The sequence below is a fragment of the Mobula birostris genome, chromosome 7 (assembly GCF_030028105.1).
Source record: "Mobula birostris isolate sMobBir1 chromosome 7, sMobBir1.hap1, whole genome shotgun sequence".
Classification (NCBI taxonomy): domain Eukaryota; kingdom Metazoa; phylum Chordata; class Chondrichthyes; order Myliobatiformes; family Myliobatidae; genus Mobula; species Mobula birostris.
In genome coordinates, this window is record NC_092376.1 from 110,873,706 (window position 1) to 110,895,212 (window position 21,507).

Here is a 21,507-nt window from a genome sequence, read left to right on the forward strand (position 1 = left end):
CTGTCTAGTAGTCTCTTAAACTTCACTAGTGTATCTGCCTTCACCACTGACTCAGGCAGTGCATTCCACGCACCAACCACTCTCTGAATAAAAAACCTTCCTCTAATATCCCCCTTGAACTTCCCACCCCTTACCTTAAAGCCATGTCCTCTTGTATTGAGCAGTGGTGCCCCAGGGAAGAGGCGCTGGCTATCCACTCTATCTATTACTATTAATATCTTGTATACCTCTATCATGCCTCCTCTCATCCTCCTTCTCTCCAAAGAATAAAGCCCTAGCTCCCTTAATCTCTGATCATAATGCATACTCTGTAAACCAGGCAGCATCATGGTAAATCTCCTCTGTACCCTTTCCAATGCTTTCACATCCTTCCTATAGTGAGGCAACCAGAACTGGACACAGTACTCCAAGTGTGGCCTGACTAGAGTTTTATAGAGCTGCATCATTACATCACAACTCTTAAACTCTATCCCTTGACTTATGAAAGCTAACACCCCATAAGCTTTCTTAACTACCCTATCCACCTGTGAGGTAACTTTCAGGGATCTGTAGACATGTACCCCCAGATCCCTCTGCTCCTCCACACTACCAAGTATCCTGCCATTTACTTTGTACTCTGCCTTGGAGTTTGTCCTTCCAAAGTGTATCACCTCACAGTTCTCGGGGTTGAATTCCATCTGCCACTTCTCAGCCCACTTCTGCATCCTATCAATGACTCTCTGCAATCTTTGACAATCCTCTACACTATTTACAACACCACCAATCTTTGTGTCATCTGCAAACTTGCCAACCCACCCTTCTACCCCCACATCCAGGTCATTAATAAAAATCACGAAAAGTAGAGGTCCCAGAACAGATCCTTGTGGGACACTACTAGTCACAATCCTCCAATCTGAATGTACTCCCTCCACCATGACCCTCTGCCTTCTTCAGGCAAGCCAATTTTGAATCCACCTGGCCAAACTTCCCTGGATCCCATGCCTTCTGATTTTCTGAATAAGCCTACCATGTGGAACCTTGTCAAATGCCTTACTAAAATCCATATAGATCACATCCACTGCACTACCCTCATCCATATGCCTGGTCACCTCCTCAAAGAACTCTATCAGGCTTGTTAGACATGATTTGCCCTTCACAAAGCCATGCTGACTGTCCCTGATCAGACCATGATTCTCTAAATGCCCAGAGATCCTATCTCTAAGAATCTTTTCCAAAAGCTTTCCCACCACAGACGTAAGGCTCACTGGTCTATAATTACCCAGACTATCCCTACTACCTTTTTTGAACAAGGGAACAACATTTGCCTCCCTCCAATCCTCCGGTACCATTCCCGTGGACAACAAGGACATAAAGATCTTAGCCAGAGGCTCAGCAATCTCTTCCCTCGCCTCGTGGATCAGCCTGGGGAATATTCCGTCAGGCCCTGGGGACTTATCCGTCCTAATGTATTTTAACAACTCCAACACCTCCTCTCCCTTAGTATCAACATGCTCCAGAACATCAACCTCACTCATATTGTCCTCACCGTCATCAAGTTCCCTCTCATTGGTGAATACCGAAGAAAAGTATTCATTGAGGACCTCGCTCACTTCCACAGCCTCCTGGAACATCTTCCCACCTTTATCTCTAATCGGTCCTACCTTCACTCCTGTCATCCTTTTTTTCCTCACATAATTGAAGAATGCCTTGGGGTTTTCCTTTACCCTACTCACCAAGGCCTTCTCATGCCTCCTTCTTGCTCTTCTCAGCCCCTTCTTAAACTCCTTTCTTGCTTCCCTATACAGTATATACAGTATATTTTCTTATGGGCATTCACAGAAGATACAAAGAAAGGCAACAGAAACAATGAAAAACTGCACACAACAGAGAAAGAAAAACAACCAATGTGCAAAGACAACAAACTGTGCATATTCAAAAAGAAAGGGAAAAAATAATAATAAATAAACAATAGATATCGAGAACATGAGTTGTCATGTTCTTCAAAGTAGTTTGTGGAATCAGTTTAGTGTTGGGGTGATTGAAGTTATCCCCTCTATTTCTAAAGCCTAATAGTTGAGGGGAAATAACTATTTTTGAACCTGACTTTAGGTTCCTGTATCTCCTTCCTGATGGTAGAAGTGAGAAGCGAGTATGGACTAGACAGTGGGGGTCCTTGATAAGGGATGCTGCTTTCCTGTGACAGCACTCCTTATAAATGTGCTGAGTGGTGGGAGTGGCTTTACCTGTGATGGACTGGGCTGTATCCCATACTTTTTGTAGTTTTTTCCCATTCAAGGGCATTGGTGTTCCCATACCAGATCATGATGTAACCAATCAATATACTCTCCACTGTGCACCTAAAGAAGTTTGTCAAAGCTTCAGATGACATGCCAGATCTGTGCAAATGTCTAAGGAACTAGAGGCACTGCCATTTTCTCAGTGTCATGACAGTTACGTGCTGGACCCTGGACAGATCATCTAAAATGATAACTCGAGAAATTTCAAGTTGCTGACTCTCTCTACCTCCAATGAGGACTGGCTCATGGACCCCCAGCTTCCTCCACCTGTAGTCAATAATCAGCTCTTCGGTTTTGCTAACACTGAGTGAGAGGTTGTTGTTGACACAGCATTCAGCCAGAATTTTAATCTCCTTCCTATATACTGATTCGTCACCACCTTTGACACCAGGAGCGGTGTCACAAGCAAACTTACATATGGCATTGGTGCTATACTCACCATCGCCATCATAAGCATAAAGCAAGTAAAGCAGGGGGTTAAGCCCACCGCCTGTGCTGATGGTGATTGTGGAGGAGATTTTTTTTTTGCCAGTCCGAAATGACTGGGGTCTGTAAGTGAGGAAATCTAGGATCCAATATCTCCAACATATTCCAAAATGGCACTGCTGATGCTGTTGTAACACAAACAAAGTCACTGGAAAGACACTAAAGTTAATGGATGCAGAAACTTTTTATTTAACAAAATGAGACACTCTTGGAGGAAGAGGCTTCCCAACCCAATATTACATGACATTTTTATCTGCCAAAGATCAAAGGTAATAGCAGGGCAATTCTATAGTTACGTTGTGTCTACAAAGCTCCCTTTGAATTACACACACTTCCTTCTTCGCACCCACACTCCCAAACTGAATGTTAATCAGTATTGTCTGGTTGCAATCAGCTCCAGTGCACAGCTCCATTGAAACGATTGTTCAGGGCTACATTTTAAATTCAACCTACAATCCACATTCACGTCTAGAGATTGGATGTGAGTGAAGTAAATACTTGTTGTACACCCTAACGGCCCCTCCTCATAGCCTTCCTGGACAAAAATAAATTTGTTGCAGAAAGACCAAATTTTGAGGAGTATTTTATTAAATAGGGCAGCAAAACTGCCCTGTACTTCAGAACCCCTTCCCCAATTACCTCTCATGTCCCTACGTGCATCTACGTCTACGTTATCATCCTTAATGGCTCCCAACAAGACTAAGCAGCGATTGTTCCAGAAATTTGACCAACAATCTTTAAAATGCAGCTTTGTGATTTATTTGCCTGTTGCCTCCTTCCATGATGCTGATTGCAGTTTCATCACATTCTTTATCTTCAAACCTTCTTTCTTTGATAGCTGAAAACTCAGCAGTGACTATCAGCTGTTACTTTCTGGTCAGGGGTGCCAGCAAGGTGAAGCTATCAGGCTCACAAGCCCTCTCATCGATGTACAGGAGGGGTTGAAGTGGTCTCTATTTGAATGACTACAAGGACCTCACCTCAGCAGCAACCCCTTTTAGGCTGTCCATTTCATCACTTGCCTAACCATTCACAGGACCAGCTGAGTGCAGTTTCTTCTCTTTGTCACTCTGCCACACCATCGAGGTTGTGGAACCTGATGTCTCTGTTGTAACTTGGACCCCTTTCCAACTAGTTTCCCCAAATGTTTTTCTGTACTGAGCTATACAACTCAACATTGGCCTTCAGTAATCAGGCTTCATTACAGAGTCCCGTTACTTTTATAGTGTAACATGCTACTCATAACTTGCCGTCGTGCTCTCTCAGTGTCTTCTGCCTTCAGATTTGTTGTAGGTCTGTGTCCATCGGCTGTGGTCAGGTCTGATGCGACTGGCTGCTGTTCATCACTTGGGTTCTCTGCAATGACCCTGTTACCGGGTACACTTGATTTCTTGTTCTGTTTGAGGGTGACAAGAAGATGAGTCATACCTGAGTTTAATCTGAGTCCAGTGTTTCCACTGGGACTGTACACCAACACAGGCATCATTCATCCGGAGCAACACCTCCGGCTGGGAGCAAAACCTGTCCTTTTGACCAGCTCCCTCACCATGACTTGGTCACCTGTCGGTGGGAGGACTATCTTCTCTCCCTCTGGCTCTCTCTAATCCACAATATGTCACCGCCGCTTTGCTCGATCTCTCAATGTGTTACCGTAGTTACAGTGGTCCTTTACATCTCCATGTAAACTTACTAAATTGATACTTGTAGTTTCTTCCGGTACACCTGTAATTTCCGTTGCTTCGTGTTCTTCCACTGATGTCTGCCCACTCGTTCCCTTTGAGCTCCTTACTGTCCCATTTCTGGTGAACCTTTACTTTAATCACTGCTACCCACTTCTAACAGCTCCTGACTGTGTTTGGCCCCAACCCTTGGGACCCCCTGACATGATTCCTAGACATCACCCTGTTTCTCCTCCCCTCTGTGGGCCATGTTCGCTGCTCTGTGGGTCACACACGTTAACTGTCTCTGTCTTGTCCATGTTATTTCTCCTTTTCCTGAGTCTATGATTGCACAGAGTGTCTATCCCCAGGATATTACCTTCACTGTTTGGGCACAGCGAGAAATCTACAGGAATATGCACTCCCTCAATCTCCAGTAACTGGGGATGACTTCTCTCCGTCCTCATTGTTTCACTTCCTGCACTGGTAATTGCACCTCCCCAGTCATGAGCAAGGGTAGATCAGTTATCGATACTGACGACCCCGTATCCATTAACATTTCACATTGCTGGCCCCCCAATAAGCCTCTTGTGTACATCCGTGGATGACCACCACTGGCAATAGAGGCTGCTGTCGGCCGTTTCTCTGACCTCACCAGCTCTATAATCTGGTCAGTGGTCAAATCGGAAATAAAGGGCACTGCTGTGGATTTTGCCTGCTTTGGTAAGGGGTTGTCACATTTTCCTCTCTTTTCAGGACACTGCCTCCAACCATGGCCGAGAAGCTGCAGCTGTAACAAATCATCTCCTTTCCCCTCCCTGGTCTATTCCAGCAGTTCCTTGCTACATGCCCCAGTTGCTGGCACACAAAGTTCTCTGTGACATCACAGCAGCTACATTCACTTCAGCCACTTTCCCACTTCTGTTCCCCCTCCTCTGGTCTATGTCACTGCCCCATGGTGCTATCGCAAAGAAGGTCAGTCCCACTACCATCCCCAAATATAAATCTTCCTGGTGGGCTGAGCTCAGGTCTTCCTTCAGCATTTCCAGGAAGACTGTCATCGCTCTCTGGATTATCCAACCCTGAATACTCCTCATACGCCCGATATTTATGCTCTGCATAATCTGCAGCAGACTCAGCAACTCTCTGAACCCCTGACATTATTACTCCACAGTTACTCTCAACTTTCTCCCGTTGCTCCCTCACTTCCCCTTCAAAGAAGTGATATCTATTGTCATTGCTGGCATCCTCGGTAGTTGCCCATGAACCATCCCGCACCCCAGGGCCCATCCTCACATATTCCTCAGGCACTTCACTTTTACCAACTCCCGTATACCTTTAGGGTGCATCTACTGAATCTCAAACATTTCCTTAACCTTGCACCAGAATTCTGCATTCCTGCAGGCGTCCTTAAGTGTGGGCAACTCTGACAAAATGCTCTGTTTCTCCCCAGGGGTGAGGGTTTATGGATAGTTGTAATCAAGGTCAAGGGCTGGCTTGGGTCATCAGGGTTCGAGACCTGATGTTGCTTGACCGTAATCAATGTCATCACAACAGATATATCTGGGGATGACCTCTCCCTCAAATATCTCCACACTAATTTCCACACCATGCAAAATATAAATGATGGCTAAAAATTAAACAGTGCATACTTAAAACAACAGAGTGTATTCTCTGCAATCTGCCACTTATGTGTGTCTGAACTCTTAATGCCTGTTGTATCCCTTTTCATTTAAAAGTTACTCCAAGGCTGCAGACTTATTCTTAAAACACAAACACATTTACATTTGGGGGTCGTCCAGGAGACCTTCGTAACCCATCGTGTGGCCAGCTATACAGTTCCCCGAATGAGTATACACACATTCCACTCGTGTCCCGGGCAGTCAGTAACCACCCTTTGCAACTGGTGGCCCTGTTTCACCAAATTAATGTTAATCTCTTGCATAAGCACACATACCACACTACGTTTATACTTACTAGTGACAGCTCTCCACCAAGTTCATGATACCTCATGATCCTGTAGTCATCGACCCAAACGGATCCAAGTGTGAACGCTAATTTTAAAAGTACTCACTCACTTAGACTGCTAAGACCGCTGGCCACACGATGGGTTACGAAGGTCTCCTGGACGACCCCCAAGTGTTGTAACATGAACAAGGTCGCAGGAGCAACACAAAAGCTGATGGATATAGTAGTGTTTTATTCAACATATTGAGACACTCCTGGAAGAAGAGGCCTCCCGACCCAATATTACATGACATTTTTATATGCTAAAGATCAAAGTAACAGCAGGACAATTCTATAGTTACAATGTATCTACAATGAATTATACACACCTCCTTCTATACACCCACACTCCAGACACCCAAACTGAATATTAATCAGCATTGTCTGGTTTGCAATCAACTCCAGTCCACAGCTCCAAGGACAGTGTTGTTTAGGGCTGCATTTTAAAGTCAATCTACAATCTGTGTTCATGTTGAAGATTGGTTGCTAGTGAAATTAATATTTGCTTAATACTGCAGAATACACCCTAGCAATATATGGCTTTGCTTTTGTGGACAGCTTACAACATTTTGAAATATACTTCTTTTAAACTACCTACTTTATATTGACTTCTTATCCTTCCTACTAAAATTATAGCACTTCATATTTGCTTGCTTTATATTAATGCACCACTCTTATTACATTGCATTTTGTCTAATGAAATCAATGACTAGCATTGCACCAATCTCTGCCACCTAAAAATATATTCAGTTCATTAACTATGATTTGCATTTAACGAATCCACACTGCCTTTAGCTAATATATCCACATTTGCCCAAGTGTCTCCTCATTCTCCTCCTGATTACTGCTTCTGAAAGTCCCCCAGCAACAAGGTTAAATTGGTTGCTGGGCATATCCTTAAGCCTTACTTGAACATTTTTCCACTCATACCTCATCCATGACAACTATTTAACCCGTCTAGAGACATAAAGTATGTCTCTATCTATGCCTATGTCTGCACCAATGGTATTTGTCCACATTAGACATCTTTCTGTGCAATGCCAGCATAGAGGACCCATAACGAACTCCCACAGCCCCTATGTTCCTGTGATCGCAGTCTCACTGGCTGACATGCTCCAGCCTTCAGAAGGGTGAACCCACAGAAAGCATCTGGCCCTGACAGGGTGCCTAGCCAAATACCAAAAAACTGTGCTGATCAACTGGCTGGAGTGTCCACTAAGATCTGTAACTTCTTCACTTTGGCAGTCTGAGGTACCCACCTGCTACAAGCAGGCTTCAATTATACCAGTACCTAAGAAGAACATGGTAACCTTCCTCTATGACTATTATCCAGCAACACTTACATCCACTGTGATAAAAGAGTTTGAGAGGTTGGCAATGAAACATAGCAACTCCTGCCTGAGATGCGACTTGGATTGGCTACGTTTAGCTTACTGGAGCAACATGTCCACAGCAGGTGGCATCTCACTATGCCACAACCAGGGGTTGTTTTTAAAAAGAAAATATAGTTTTTTTTCAGTTAGTATTTTCTCAGTGTAACTTCATGAGTATCCAGTGTTCCTTGGATTGTTTACCTTTTATGTCTAATTGTTTGTCTTTGGACTAGCTCTGCTTTTTCACTTTGTGTTGCAGGTGTCTCATTTGGTATCATGGGGATTGTTAAGCACTCCTTTTATTTATCACTTTTATTCAATTTGGGATAGTTTAATTAACACAGTGTGTTTAATGTCTTGCATTGGAGTTGTTGCCTTTGGGGGATTATGTTTCGACTGAACGCTTGCGTTGTCTGATTGGACCTGATTCCCTAGGTGCTCCAGGGTGTATTTCAGGGGTCATGCCAACCCCTCTCTGCTCAGTCATGTGGATCCTTGTCTGGAAAGTCTCAGCCTGAGTTCTCCTATGTATCATGAGTGATTTCAATTCTTCAAGATTCTGTATAGTTTGCCTGAGTTCTTGTTAGTTTTGCTGACTAATTTCTGTAATGAATCTGTTGTTTTGAAAAGGATCCAAAGCTTTCCCAACGTATATAATGAGTAAACTCTCTCAGGCTTCCGGCCAGTTACAGGTATGGATTTTAACCGATGTTTCGATGACAATTTCTGCCAGCTCCATCAGGGATGATGCCTGGGCATGTCTAGCTCGCTGGAATTTATACCCCTGTCATTCATCCCTCATGATTGGTTAGTCCTCATCCAATCAGGTTTCCACTTTCCCACATTGCTTACAGTCGAATTCCAGTTCTTAATGGAGAAGATGGAGGAGGAGGAGAAGATGGCGGCGCGACGCAGTGTGTAGCGGCCACTCGGTGAATGATATCTGTTATCTGTCAAGTAGGGTGCCGTGCACAATCCTGATTTGATGGAGACAGACACGAGAGCACAAAGGAACATCTGGAGAAACTTCTGAATTGCCTTCTTCGCTGCCGCTGCTACTGTGTGCTCCAGAATCTCCGAAGGAGAAGGCCCCGAGTCCTCAGCTTTGCATGTTGCTTGGCGGCCGGGACGGGGTCGAAGCACTCGGCAGAGGGTGGTGCTCGGGGGGGTTGGTCGGAGGCTCAAAGTTTTTGGACGAACTCAGAGTCAGCTGTGATCGGGTGCTTCCAATGCATCGGCAGTTGTCAGCGCCTGGAGGTTGATGGCAGGGAGAGTTTCTCCCTTTTGCCGCCTGCTATCTGGACTATCGGGAGCCAATCGGAACTTTGAGACTTTTTTTTAACCATGTCCATGGTCTGCTCTTTATCAAATTATGGTATTGCTTTGCACTGCTTTGACTATATGTTATAATTATGTGGATTTGTCAGTGTCAGTCTTTCGTTTGTCCTGTTTTTTTTGTGATATCACTCTGGAGGAACATTGTATCATTTCTTAACGAATGCGTTTCTAAATGACAATAAGCGAGGACTGAGTGTCCTCATAATCAAATCTAATTACAGCAAGACCATCATCTTTGTTAAAATTCTTTTCCTCTACTTTTATTTCAAAGTTTTCCTTCACCAGGTGGTCCCAAAAGCAATTGGTGTGACACGGTAGTTTTGTGACATCAAAGTCAAGCCTATGGCCATTGCGAGTGCAATGTCTTACCTCCGCCAATTTCTCCAGGAAATAAGATGATTACACACAATGTTCCTACAAAGAATGGCTACAAAGTGAAAGAAATCGATTGAGCCCTAAAAAGGCCCAATGGAAAAAGCAGGTTACAATGAGGAGGAACCCACAGCTGCCACCTGTCTTCCCTATATTTCCACAGTTTCTGGAAGGATCACTAGGATCCTGAAGAAATACCGGATTAATACTATTCACAGACCCGTACGGAAGCTAAAATCGCAGCTCCTGCAGCTCAAAGATAACGTGGGACTCAGGGCAGCTGACGTTTATGGAATTCCCTGGAAATGTGAAGTAGCGTATCTCGGCCAAACGGGACGCAAAAAGAAAACTGGCATCAAGGAGCATAGGAGGCGTATATGTTTGGGTTACCTGAAGAAATCAGTGGTAGCAGAACACTGCATTCACAATGGCCGTAGGATTGGCTTCGATGGAACAAAACTACTGTACCGTGCCAATGGCTTTTGCAACTGCTTTGTGAAGGAAGCCATTGAAATAAAACTAGAAGAAAAGAATTTAAACGAAGATGAAAGTCTCACTGTAAGTAAGAACTAGAATTTGATGGTAAACAAGGTGGGACAGTGGATTCAGAGCTTAACCATTCCCAGGATTTCCCCACTTTTAGGCACTACCGTTTTCTTTTGAATCAATACACCCACTCAACTCTTCTCTTCCCTATCCTTCCTAAGCAATTTGTATCCAGGAATAATTAGTACCCAGTCCTCCAGATCTTTGTTTTAGCCACACCAAAATCTAACATTGGTAAGTACATCTACAGCAACACAGCCTTATTTAGTGCACTTTGTGATTCATGCACTCATCTTATTTATAATTTAGAACATAGAATGGTATCTCGTAGGGTCAAGTCCTTCAACACACAATATCTGTGCAAACATAATTAAAAATTAAACTAATTCTCTTCTTGGCATTTAATATAATCCTCCCTCAGAAGCTGGTGGGTAAACTATCCTTGTTGGGTGTCAACAACTGTCTCTGCAACTGGATCTTGGACTTATTGACAGAAAGACCATGGTCAGACTGTGTTGGCAGCAACATCTCTAGCTCCATGTTTTCATTAATGCATTACTTCAGTGATTAAGTCAGTTAGAGTAACTTGCAATCTCAGCTCAGGCAATATTCAACCATCTATCTTCAAAATCACCCTTGCAATTTTATTTTACCAAAGAAACAATATGCAATTGTATGCAAAGGTCACAGAACAGGAATATTTTATTACTTGTTTTTACTGTTCAGCAAAATACAGTAGTATATGAATGAAAATGAGAACCAAGAACAAGACAACAGCTGTTGTTTCACAATATGATACAAAACTATTGATTCTAAGGAGGTTTGTGTTAATGCTTGAAACCTGCAAGTTTTTTCATTGGTGAAGACAATACCAGCATGAGCTGAATTTTCACTCAGTTGAATTTTACATTTCCAGAGTGCCAGAGAATGTGGACATCAGACAGACTCTGTGCCAACGTTGTGGTGGCCTCCTGCTGTTGAGTGAAGATAATAGAAAAGGTGAGCCCTAGCCTTTGAGTGTATCTGATATAAACTCTCCTTGCTATTTGCATTCATAAAGATCTCTTGCGTTAAGTGGAGGAGATGTGATAGGTGACACTGTTAATTGCAGCCATTGAAATTGGCAGACACTGGACATTTTTGTAGCCATGAATGGAATTTCACTCTGAAACACAGACTAAACAATAATCAAAGCATCACTGGCTTTCTTGTGGGGTTTGCAACCTTCTACATCTTAAACAGTCTTTGAAATTTGAATCTGATGAAAATGTTTGCTTAGCTGGAAGCATTCTTTCCACTGAGTAAAATGGATGGAGGGCTAAGTTTAATTCTAAAGCCTCCAACACGAAATCTAATTATGTTGCTACAACACACTACTCAGGGAGTGCTTCACTTCGGACATAATAAATGTCAGAAAAAAATGTTCAAGCAAGTCCTGTCAGTTGGTACAATGGATCCCTTGGCATTATTTTGATAAAGGGCAGGAAATTTAGTTGTGTGTCCTAACCAAACAAGCCCATCTATCAATTCCATTAAAATGGACTGTGCAGACAATGTCATTTTACAGTTTGTGGGGTTTTCTCTGCACAACTTTTTTCCCACATTCTGTATCTCGATGATATCTGTATTTCAAAAGTACCTCATTTTAGTACATTTGAGAAAACTGATATGAATACAAAATCAATTTTTCTTTTTTTGTAATTGAAAGTCCACACACTGTGAAAACATAATAGGTAGGATAATTAGCATGCTTCATTCCCCAGCTGGAAACTGTTTGACCCTTAACTTCAATCACAGAGGATTGCTTGACAGCTGTGACAGGGTGAACACCATCACCTCCTACAAAGCAAAGCCAAGCAACATAACATCATGAATGGCTGTGATGCTTCACTCCTAGATAAGCTCAACATCTTTTATGCACACTTTGAAAGGGAGAATAAAACTACACCTGTGTGAATCCTTGCAGCATCTGGTGATCCTGTGATCTCTGTCTTGGAGGCCGACATCAGAATATCTTTCAAGAGGGTGAATCCTGACAAAGCATCGGACCCTGGTGGTGTACTTGGCTGAGCACTAAAATTTTGCACCAACCAACTGGCGGTAGCGTTCAGAGACACTCAAGGAGTGTTCAATCTCTTACTGCTACAGTCGGGGGTTCCTACTTTCATCATAAGGGCGATAGTCATACCAGTGGCCAAGAAGAGCAGAGTGAGCTGCCTCAATGACTATCACCCAGTTGCACTCACATCTACTGCGATGAAGTGCTTTGAAAGGTTGGTCTTGACCAGAATGAACTCCTGCCTAAGCAAGACCATGGATCCTCTGCAATTTGCCTATCGCCACAATAGGTCTATGGCTGATGCAATCTCACCAGCTCTCCACTTGGACTTAGATCACCTGGACATCAGGCTGCTGTTTATTGACCACAGCTGGGTGTTCAACGCCATCAGACTCTCAGTACTAGTCAACAAGCTCCAAAACCTGGACCTCTGTACCTCCCTTTCCAATTGGATCTTTGACTTCCTCATCGGGAGACCACAGTCAGGGAAGATTGAAAATAACTTCTCTTCCTGCTGACAATCAACACAGGTGCACCTCAGTAATGTGTGCTTAGCCCACTGCTCTACTCTCTCATGTCTGTGTAGCTCGGCACAGCTCAAATGCCAGCTATAAATTTTTTGAGGACAGAACTAATGTTGGTGGAATTTCAGATGGTGACAAGCAGGCGTACAGAAGTGACATAATTCAGCTGGTATTGCAGCAACAACTTGGCACTCAGCATCAGTGAAACCAAGGAATTATTTGTGGAATCATAAAACCAAGGTATTGTTTGTAGACTCAGGAATGGAAGGCCAAGGGAACACACACTAGAGCTCATCGATGGATCAGCAGTGGAAAGGGTGAGCAATTTCAAATTCCTGTGTGTCAACATCTCTTAAGATCTATCCTGTGCCCAATGTATTGATGAAATTACAAAGAATGCATGACAGTGGCTATATTTCATTAGGTGTTTCGCGAAACTTCATCTGTCACCAAAGACTTCAGCAAATTTCTACAGATGTACTGTGGAGAGTATTCTAACTGGTTGTGTCACCATCTGATTCAGTGGGGCCACTACAAAGAATTGGAAGGAGCAGCATAAAGTTGCAAAGTCAGTCAGATCCACCATGGATACTAGCCTCCCCAGAAGAGATCTTCAAAAGGTGGTGCCTTTATAAGGCAGCATCCATCATTAAGGACCCCCATTATCCAGGACAGTCCCTCTTCTCATCAATACCATCACAGGGGAGGTACAGAGGCCGGAAGGCACACACTCCATCTTTTAGGGACAGTCTCTTCCCCTCCGCCATCAGCTTTCTGAATAGACAATGACTCCATGTACAGTACCTCACAGTTTTTTCTTTTTTTTAATGCTTTCTTTTTGAACAACTTATTTAATTTAATTTACATAAACCTAATTCTGATTCTGAACCAGTAATAAACACAGCACAATCCCGGTAATAACAAACACAAGAGATCCCGCAGATGTGGAAACCTTCAGCAGCAAACACAAAATACTGGAGGAACTCAGCAAGTCAGGCCACAGGACTGGAGAAGAAGGGGGAAAGGAGCCGGAATAAGATAGTAGAGGGAGGGCAAGGAGTACAAGCTGGCAGGTGATAGGTGAAACCAGATGAGGAGGATGGTGGATGGGTGAGGGAGGGGAGAATCGAGTAAGAAGCTGGGAGGTGATAGGCAGAAGAGGCAAAAGGCTGAAGAAGAAGGAATCTGTTAGAAGGGGACAGTGGATCTGCCAAAATGTGCTCCTTCCCCTTCCTTCTTATTCTGACTTCATCCCACTTCCTTTGAAGTCCTGATGAAGGGTATTGGCCCGAAACATTGACTATTCATTCCCTTCCAACTGATTTTCTGAGTTCCTCCAGCATTTTGTGCAGCATTTAATAAAATTGCTGAGATGTGCCACATCTGGTGGAGGAAATGAAGTTGCTGGAAATGCCATGTGGGTCTGTCTACAGAGATAACAGAGGTTATTAACCCATATATTATCAACAGAGAGTGCTCAGACCTCAAGGTAAGTTGTATGGGGTTAAATGTATGCCTCTTTCCCAGAGGACTGAGCTCTTACACTCCACTTCCATGGTTTCACAAGCTCCCCCTCTTCTTGTGGCAGCCAACTGGACATGAGAGGTGGACCTGCTCTTTGTCACGATGCCACACAAACGCTCCTGGAAATTCTTTGTGAAGAACAGGAGCAGGAGGGGGTTGATGCAGCTGTGGGCATAGCTCAGACAGATACTGATATGGTAGGTGTAAACAAAAAGCAAGCTGGGCTGCATGGCCGTTAAATTGAGGACCTGCATCACGTGAAAGGGTGACCAACACACCAAAAAGACAGCTATCACCATCAGCACAGTTTTGGTGGCCCTCTTCGCCTGCACTGATTGCTTTCTACCCACTCTTCTGAGTGACTTAAAGACGTGAAAGAGAGTCAGTGAGTAGAAGGTGGTTATAATAATAAGAGGAATGATAAATCCCAATATGGACTGATAGAGTGTATACCAGTACATATCTTTTGCTCCAGAAGGCAGGTCCAGTGCACATACTTCAATGTCTCCCATCCGGATAGTCCTGGAATATAACATCACTGGGACTGTCATTGACCAGCTGCCAAGCCACACAAGACCATTCACCAGCATCGTCCGACACATGGTCCTCTTCTCTGTTGTGGGGTGGACTATTGCTATGTACCTGTGGAAGAACAAAATTGGCAAACATACATTGATTAAGTGAACACTGACATGCTGGAATTACTGCAGTAACCTGCGCTAGATCACAAGTTTTAATACAGTAACATTGCACTGCCCCGTTGAAAATGTGACATTCATAATCCATAATGTTATTCTTGAATGGATTACTAAACTGATACTGCCCTGATGTTCAACCATGCTAGGATTAAGTAAGGTAACACTGTCCTTCTGGGAAAGTTTTATTGGGATCACTGCAACAGCACTGTGTGTGGAGATTATGACATTGACATTGTGCCGCGGGACTGATGTGTCAAGATTATGTTCTGAGCCACACTGGATATCATTGCTGTGACACTCTGTTTCTGGTATATCAGGATTACTGCAGTAACGTTGTGCAAATACGTGTCAGGAATTTGGAAAAAACATTGTGCTATCACACGGCTGATAGATAAAATTATTCCAGTGACACCCTGCTATCAGGATCAGTGTACTGGAATTGCTTCAGTAATTCAAGGAAGTCTGCAGATGCTGGAAATCCAAAGCAACTCTCACAAAATGCTGGAGGGACTCAGCAGGACGGGTTAAAAAGGTAAAGGGCTGGAGAGGAGAATGGACCATAGAAGATGAGGGAAACCAGGGGAAGGTGATAGGCAGATGAGAAAAGGTAAGATACCAAAGTGGGGAATAGAACAAGACGGTAGAGGGGAGAAATCAGAAGGAGAAATCGATATTCATGCCATTAGGTTGGAGGCTACAGAGACAGAATATGAGCTGTTGCTCCTCCACCCTGAGGGTGGCCTTATCTTGGCACAAGAGGAAGCCATGGACAGACATGTCGGAATGGGAATCGGAATTAAAATATTTAGCCACTTGGTTTTGAAGTTCCGCTTTTGGCGAATGGAGCAGAGGTGCTCAGCGAAGCGGTCCCTCAATTTACGACAGGTCTTACCAGTATAGAGGAGGCCACATGGGGAGCATTGGACACAATTGACAATTCCAGCCGATTCACAGGTGAAGTGTTTCCTCACCTGGAAGGACTGTTTGGGACCCTGAAAATGGGCAGGTGTAGCACTTCTTCCACTGGCAATGATAAGTGCCAGAAGAGATATTAGTCGGGGGGAATGAATGACAGGAGAATCGTGGAGAGAGCACTCACTACAGAAGGCAGAGGGGGAAGAAGGTAAGGATATGTCTGGGGTTAGGATCCCCTGGGAGATGGTGGAAGTTGTGGAGGATCATCTGTTGGACGCAGAGTCTTATAGGTTGGAAGGTAAGCACAAGAGGAAGTTTATCTCTGTTAAGGTGCTGAGAAGGTGTGGTGAGCACAGGTGTTCAGGAGGTGGAGAACATGTGGGCGTGGGCAGCATCAATGGTGAAGGAAGAAAAACACTGTTATTTGAAAAAGAAGGACATTTTTGAGCCCTGGAATGGAGAGCTGTTTATTAGGAACAGATGCGTTGGAGACGAAGGAACTGAGAAAAGGAATAGCATTTTTACAGGAGACATGGTGGGAAGAGGTATAGTCAAGATAACCATGGGAATTGATAGGTTTATAAGAGATGGAGACAGAGAGATCAAGAAACAGGAAGGAGGTGTCAGAAAAGGACCAAGTAAATTTGAGGGCCGGATGGAAGTTGGAGGCAAAGTTGATGAAATTGATGAGCTCAACATGGGTGCATGAAGTAGATGTAATGCAGTCATGAATATAGGGAAGGAAAAATTGGAGTGCATTACCAGGGATGTCATAGAACGTGGACTGTTCTATGTAGCTAATGAAGTGACAAGCGTAATTGGCCCATGCAAGTGCCCAAGGAAACACTTCGAGTCTGGAGAAAATGAGAGGAGCTGAAGGAAGAATTGTTGAGGGCAACGACCTGTTCTGTCAGATGGAGGAGGGTGGTGGTGGTGGGGGGGGGTGGGTGCTGGTTAGTTGTTTTTTATTGAGAAGGAAATGGAGACCTTCAGGGCATTCTTGATGGGGGATAGATGTTTATAGGGACTGGATATCCATGGTGAAAGTGATGCCATCAGGGTCAGTGAATTGAAAGATACTGAGGAGATTGAGAATATGAGGAATGTAGCAGATGTAGGTGGGAAGGGACTGAACCAAAGGGGATAGAATGGACTCGAGGTATGAGGACATGAATTCAATGATTTGGACCAGGAAGAGACAATAGTCCTACTCAGATGGTTAGATTTGTGATACTTGGATAGGAGGTAGATGCGAGCAGTGCGGTAACTATGAGTTTGGTGGCAGTGGGTGGGAGCTCGCCAGAGTTGGTGAGACAGTTTTATGATGGTCCACAGTGGGGTCTTATTCAAAGGCTCAGTATGAAGAGGTGTCTAGTTTCGACCTGGACTCAGCAAGGTAGAGGCAGGTCCACCACACTACAACAGCATCCCCTTTGTCTGTAGGTTTGATGGTGAGGTTGGCATTGGTGTGGACACAGTGGAGGGTCGTGTGTTCAGAGGGGGTAAGGTTTGAGGAGGAGAGAGGAATGATGAAGTCAAGATGGTTGATGTCTTGTTGGTAATTCAAGATAAAAAGATCCAGAGCAGGCTGAGGACCAGAGTGGGGTGTCCAAGGAGAGGAGGAGGGTTGCAAATGGGAGGAAGGGTCATCAGTGCAGGATGTAGAAATCTTGCCAACAAAGTGGGCTTGGAGATGAAGGTAACAGAAGAAGAGCCCGGGGTCATAACAAGCACAGAACTCAATTAGCTGCGGGTGAAGGGGGACAAAGGTATTTCCTCATTACGACCTCACTGGGCAAACACTAATGTTAGAAGTCAATCTCAACTGGTGTCCACCAAGTTTGAAACATCATTTCTAAAGGAAAGAAACAAAAAGAGTGCACTGATTGCCCAATATATAGTTTCACTAACATCTTGTATAAATGCATTAAGACTTCTTTAAATTTATCCTTCTGTCATTTTTAACAAAAACTGAATATGATCTCCTAATGTACATGCCAGGGAGGACAAAGGCCACATTATAAAGGAAAACAAGATTTTTATCAAGGAGTAATTAACTGCTCACAGCAGAGGTTTGGAACATGAAAATTAGAGAAACTGTAATAGTCTTTAAGAAAAGAAATTCTCTTATACTTCCCCTTCCTCCTATCTTGTCCAGACACAAATTCACTGCTTGGCACCTCCAATTATCCAAGCCACCATGAACTCCAAGTAGATCCCATGTCTCTCTTCAGAAGGTGGTTCACCTGGTAAGGCAAGGTTTACTGGATTCCAAACCTCATTTGAATCAGCATAACTTCCATAGTATGAAGTTCATAAAGTTCCATAGTAAGAAGTTCATAAAATTTGTACACCTCGCTCCTCATGTTCAGCATATCTGATCCTGCAATAGTCATGCAATTTTAGGATCAGGGTAGCATGACCATTGAAGGTTTGGGATATGCAGGTCATATAGAAGGAGAAGGATGAGTTTTACGTATATCTTCATGTCTTTAGTGCCCCAAAGGGAATACTGAGCTTTAGTGCTTCCACCACAACACAAGGAGGATACAGTGGTGATAGTTTGCATTCTGAAGATTTTCAATTGATGTGGAAGCAAATTATTAACAAAATAAAATTGGCTATCTTGGTATAGTATCATCACAGGGTAAGGACACTAGGACTGAGGATGGAGCAAAAACTGGAAAACAGAGCATCTTTTAGTATGTGGACAATGATTTAATATTTCATTTCAAAGGCCATTCAGGTCTGAAGCATTAACTTTTTTTCTTTTTCCACAGATTTTCCCAGACCTGCTAATCATTTTTGACAGTTTTATTTCTATCAAAACGAGAAAATCTGCTGATGCTGGAAATTCAAGCAACACACACAAAATGCTGGAGGAACTCAGCAGCACAAACATTTGTTTCTATTTACCTGGATTCTCCCGCAAAAAGGGCTTACATTGGTATTTTTTTTTTGTAATCACTCAGTCCAAAGGCTTTTAAAGTTATACAATAACAAATTAACGTAAGCAATATTATTAATGGTGTTCTTCAAATCCAGAATTGGTATCTGAGTGTCCTATTGGGTTATTTATATTGGAGCATTATATTCAGCTTTTTGAGCCTGTTTTTCCAGCTGGCTAATGCTAGCTAACTCTACCCAGCCCACTATAGCTTCATATAAAAGCATCATATATACCAGCAAATTTAGCTGCATTCTGGAACACTAGAAAAAAAATACAAAAATAAATCTAGGTGTCTGGGGAAAAATGATTCTATAAAGACTCTAATTTCTACTTTCCATGTGGCATATTACTAGACAGTTTTCTATTCTTAGTCATCTCTCCATGGCTAATGTACCTGTAAACTTTCAAATATTCTTGCACATTAACCATGCATACACTCACTGACCACTTTATTTGGTACACCTGTACACATGCTAGTTAATGCAAATTTCTAATCGGCCAATCATGTGGCAACAACTCAATGCACAAAAGCATGCAGACATGGTCAAGAGGCTCAGTTGTTGCTCAGACCAAACATCCAATATCAAATTGTAGACCAAATGTGATCTGAGAGACTTTGACCATGGAACAAATGCTGGAGCCAGATGAGATGATTAAACATCTCAGAAACTGCTCATCTCCTGAGATTTTCACACACAACAGTGAACGGAAGTTCAGTGGATGAAAATACCTAGACAGATCAGAGGAGAATGGCCAGCCTGGTTCAAGCTGACAGGGGGATGACAGTAACTCAAATGACCACATTTTATGACAGTGTATGCAGAGGAGTGTCTCTGAATGAACAACACGTCTAGCATTGAAATGGATTGGCTACAGCAGTAAATCGTGAAACTTTACATAATTCACTTAGGAAACAATCTCAATGTTTAGTTTAGCTAATGTTTAGCTAATGTTTGCAAGAGGTTAGAAGCTAGATCACACCAGAAGCTGTAGTACATTTCTTTTCAATTTCTTTCATTTTTGTCCTTGATGATTTCAGTCTTCTGAGTGCAGTAACTAATGCTGAATGCTTTACATTTGTCAAAAACCTTGAACTATAACAACCCAGCAGCTATTCTTCTTCTGTGAATCTGCTGTATGCAACAGGTGTCACCAATGGCTGTGGACAGTCTGTGGGGATACTCAGAGCAGGTGGTGGGTGTGCTTATGTACAATGTGGAGAGTTGGGCTGACGGTGACCATAGTGATGAGAAGGAATCTCTGCCTATCTAAGTGATTTTCGGATGACACTAATACATCCTTTGACTCCCTGTGGTGCCAAGTCAAAATGAAGCTGACAGAAATTGGAGAAACAGTTTTACATACTCGCTCTCCGCTCTACGTTGGCAAATACAGTGCTGCGCAAAAGTCTGAGACACCCTAGCCATGTATATGTGCATAAGAGTTTGCACAAAACAGTACCTCACTATTAAAGCACCCTTAATCATAGCATAACCAGACTTCTGATTACCATCCAACACATCCTAACTGCCTTTTAATTAGCAACGGGATCGATCACAGTGTAAAAGGGCAAACATTTTTTAAATCTCATTAACAACTACAGAAAAAAATCCAGCAGCTCATTAAAAAAAACCCAAAATGATTCCACACAGTAATTTTCTGATCTTACTCACTCCTCTCCCTCCCAATAGCCTGTACTCCTCTGACAATAAACTGTGGAGGGCCCCCGTTGGCCTCTTGGTCAGTGCGGTTAAACTGCTGAAAGTACCCTTCGCAATGGAGCCCGTTTGCATCCCGTGGATTCCCGGGAAGTAGAGAACAGCCGCTGTCTCCCGATGTCTGCCTGCCTGTGCAGCAAGTTACTGATTCCCGGACAAGTTTATTCCAAACAAGAAGCGGCGGAAAGACCAGAAAAGGTGATCAGCTAAGTTCCATATCAATAATAAAGCAACGAATGGAAATAGTCTGGGTCTAAATACCGGTCATAAACGACCTGTGGTGTTTTTACTGGTCGCCGTTACAAAAATGAGAAGATATTCTTCCGCAAACTTTAATTCAGTGCAATTCCTAAATTAACCTAGAATGTAACGGGAGCACAGCAGGTTTGGTGATAAAGGGAGAGGGATCACAACTGTAGCCTACCTGTCTATACAAAGGACGGTGACAATGCCCACGGTGGTGAACTGGTTACTGACATCTATAACCGTCACCGCCTTGCACATGAACTGACCGAAGATCCACTGCCTGTCTCTGACCAGCTGATGGATAGTGAAAGGCATCCCCAGCAGAAACAGCAAGTCGGCGATAGCCAAGCTCAGCACGTAGATGTCAGACACCCCTTTGGTCTTACATGTCAGAAGTGTGTGGATGACCAGGCTGTTCGCCCCGACACCCACGATGCACAGGATCCCATACACCGAAGGCAAGATATGCATCATCATCGTGTCATCCAGAACCTGCCCCGAGGACAGATTCGACGTCCCCAAGCTTTCGGTAGCGTTCTGCCTCCAGCCTTCTCCGCTTGTCTGGTTCCATCTATTCATGGCCACCCGGGGAGCCCACGCACTGGTTGGGTCGGCGATTTCAGCCAGTGTAAACGTTCATCGATGTTGTTTTATCAATGACCAAACCTGGTCAGTGCCGTGGACAAGTACTTGATTAGTTTCACCCACTCCTGTTAGTCTCCCCGACCAATTCAACAGTTTAAAACACAGCATCCGATCTCAGGTCCTCAATGAAGTCTTCTTCACTGAAGACTTCAGTGAAATGATATCCTGAAAT

General features: G+C 43.5%; 1 protein-coding gene across 1 annotated transcript; it reads right to left on the bottom strand.

Moving 5' to 3' along the window:
- Window positions 1-3,963: 3,963 nt before the first annotated feature.
- Window positions 3,964-21,269, bottom strand: LOC140200955 (melanin-concentrating hormone receptor 1-like). Its single transcript, XM_072264598.1, has 4 exons — window positions 20,869-21,269; window positions 14,183-14,805; window positions 4,453-4,550; window positions 3,964-4,158 (listed from the first exon to the last, which is right to left on the bottom strand). The coding sequence occupies exons 1-4, from the start codon at window positions 21,267-21,269 to the stop codon at window positions 3,964-3,966; spliced, it is 1,317 nt and encodes a 438-aa protein (XP_072120699.1).
- Between the last annotated feature and the right edge of the window lie 238 nt (window positions 21,270-21,507).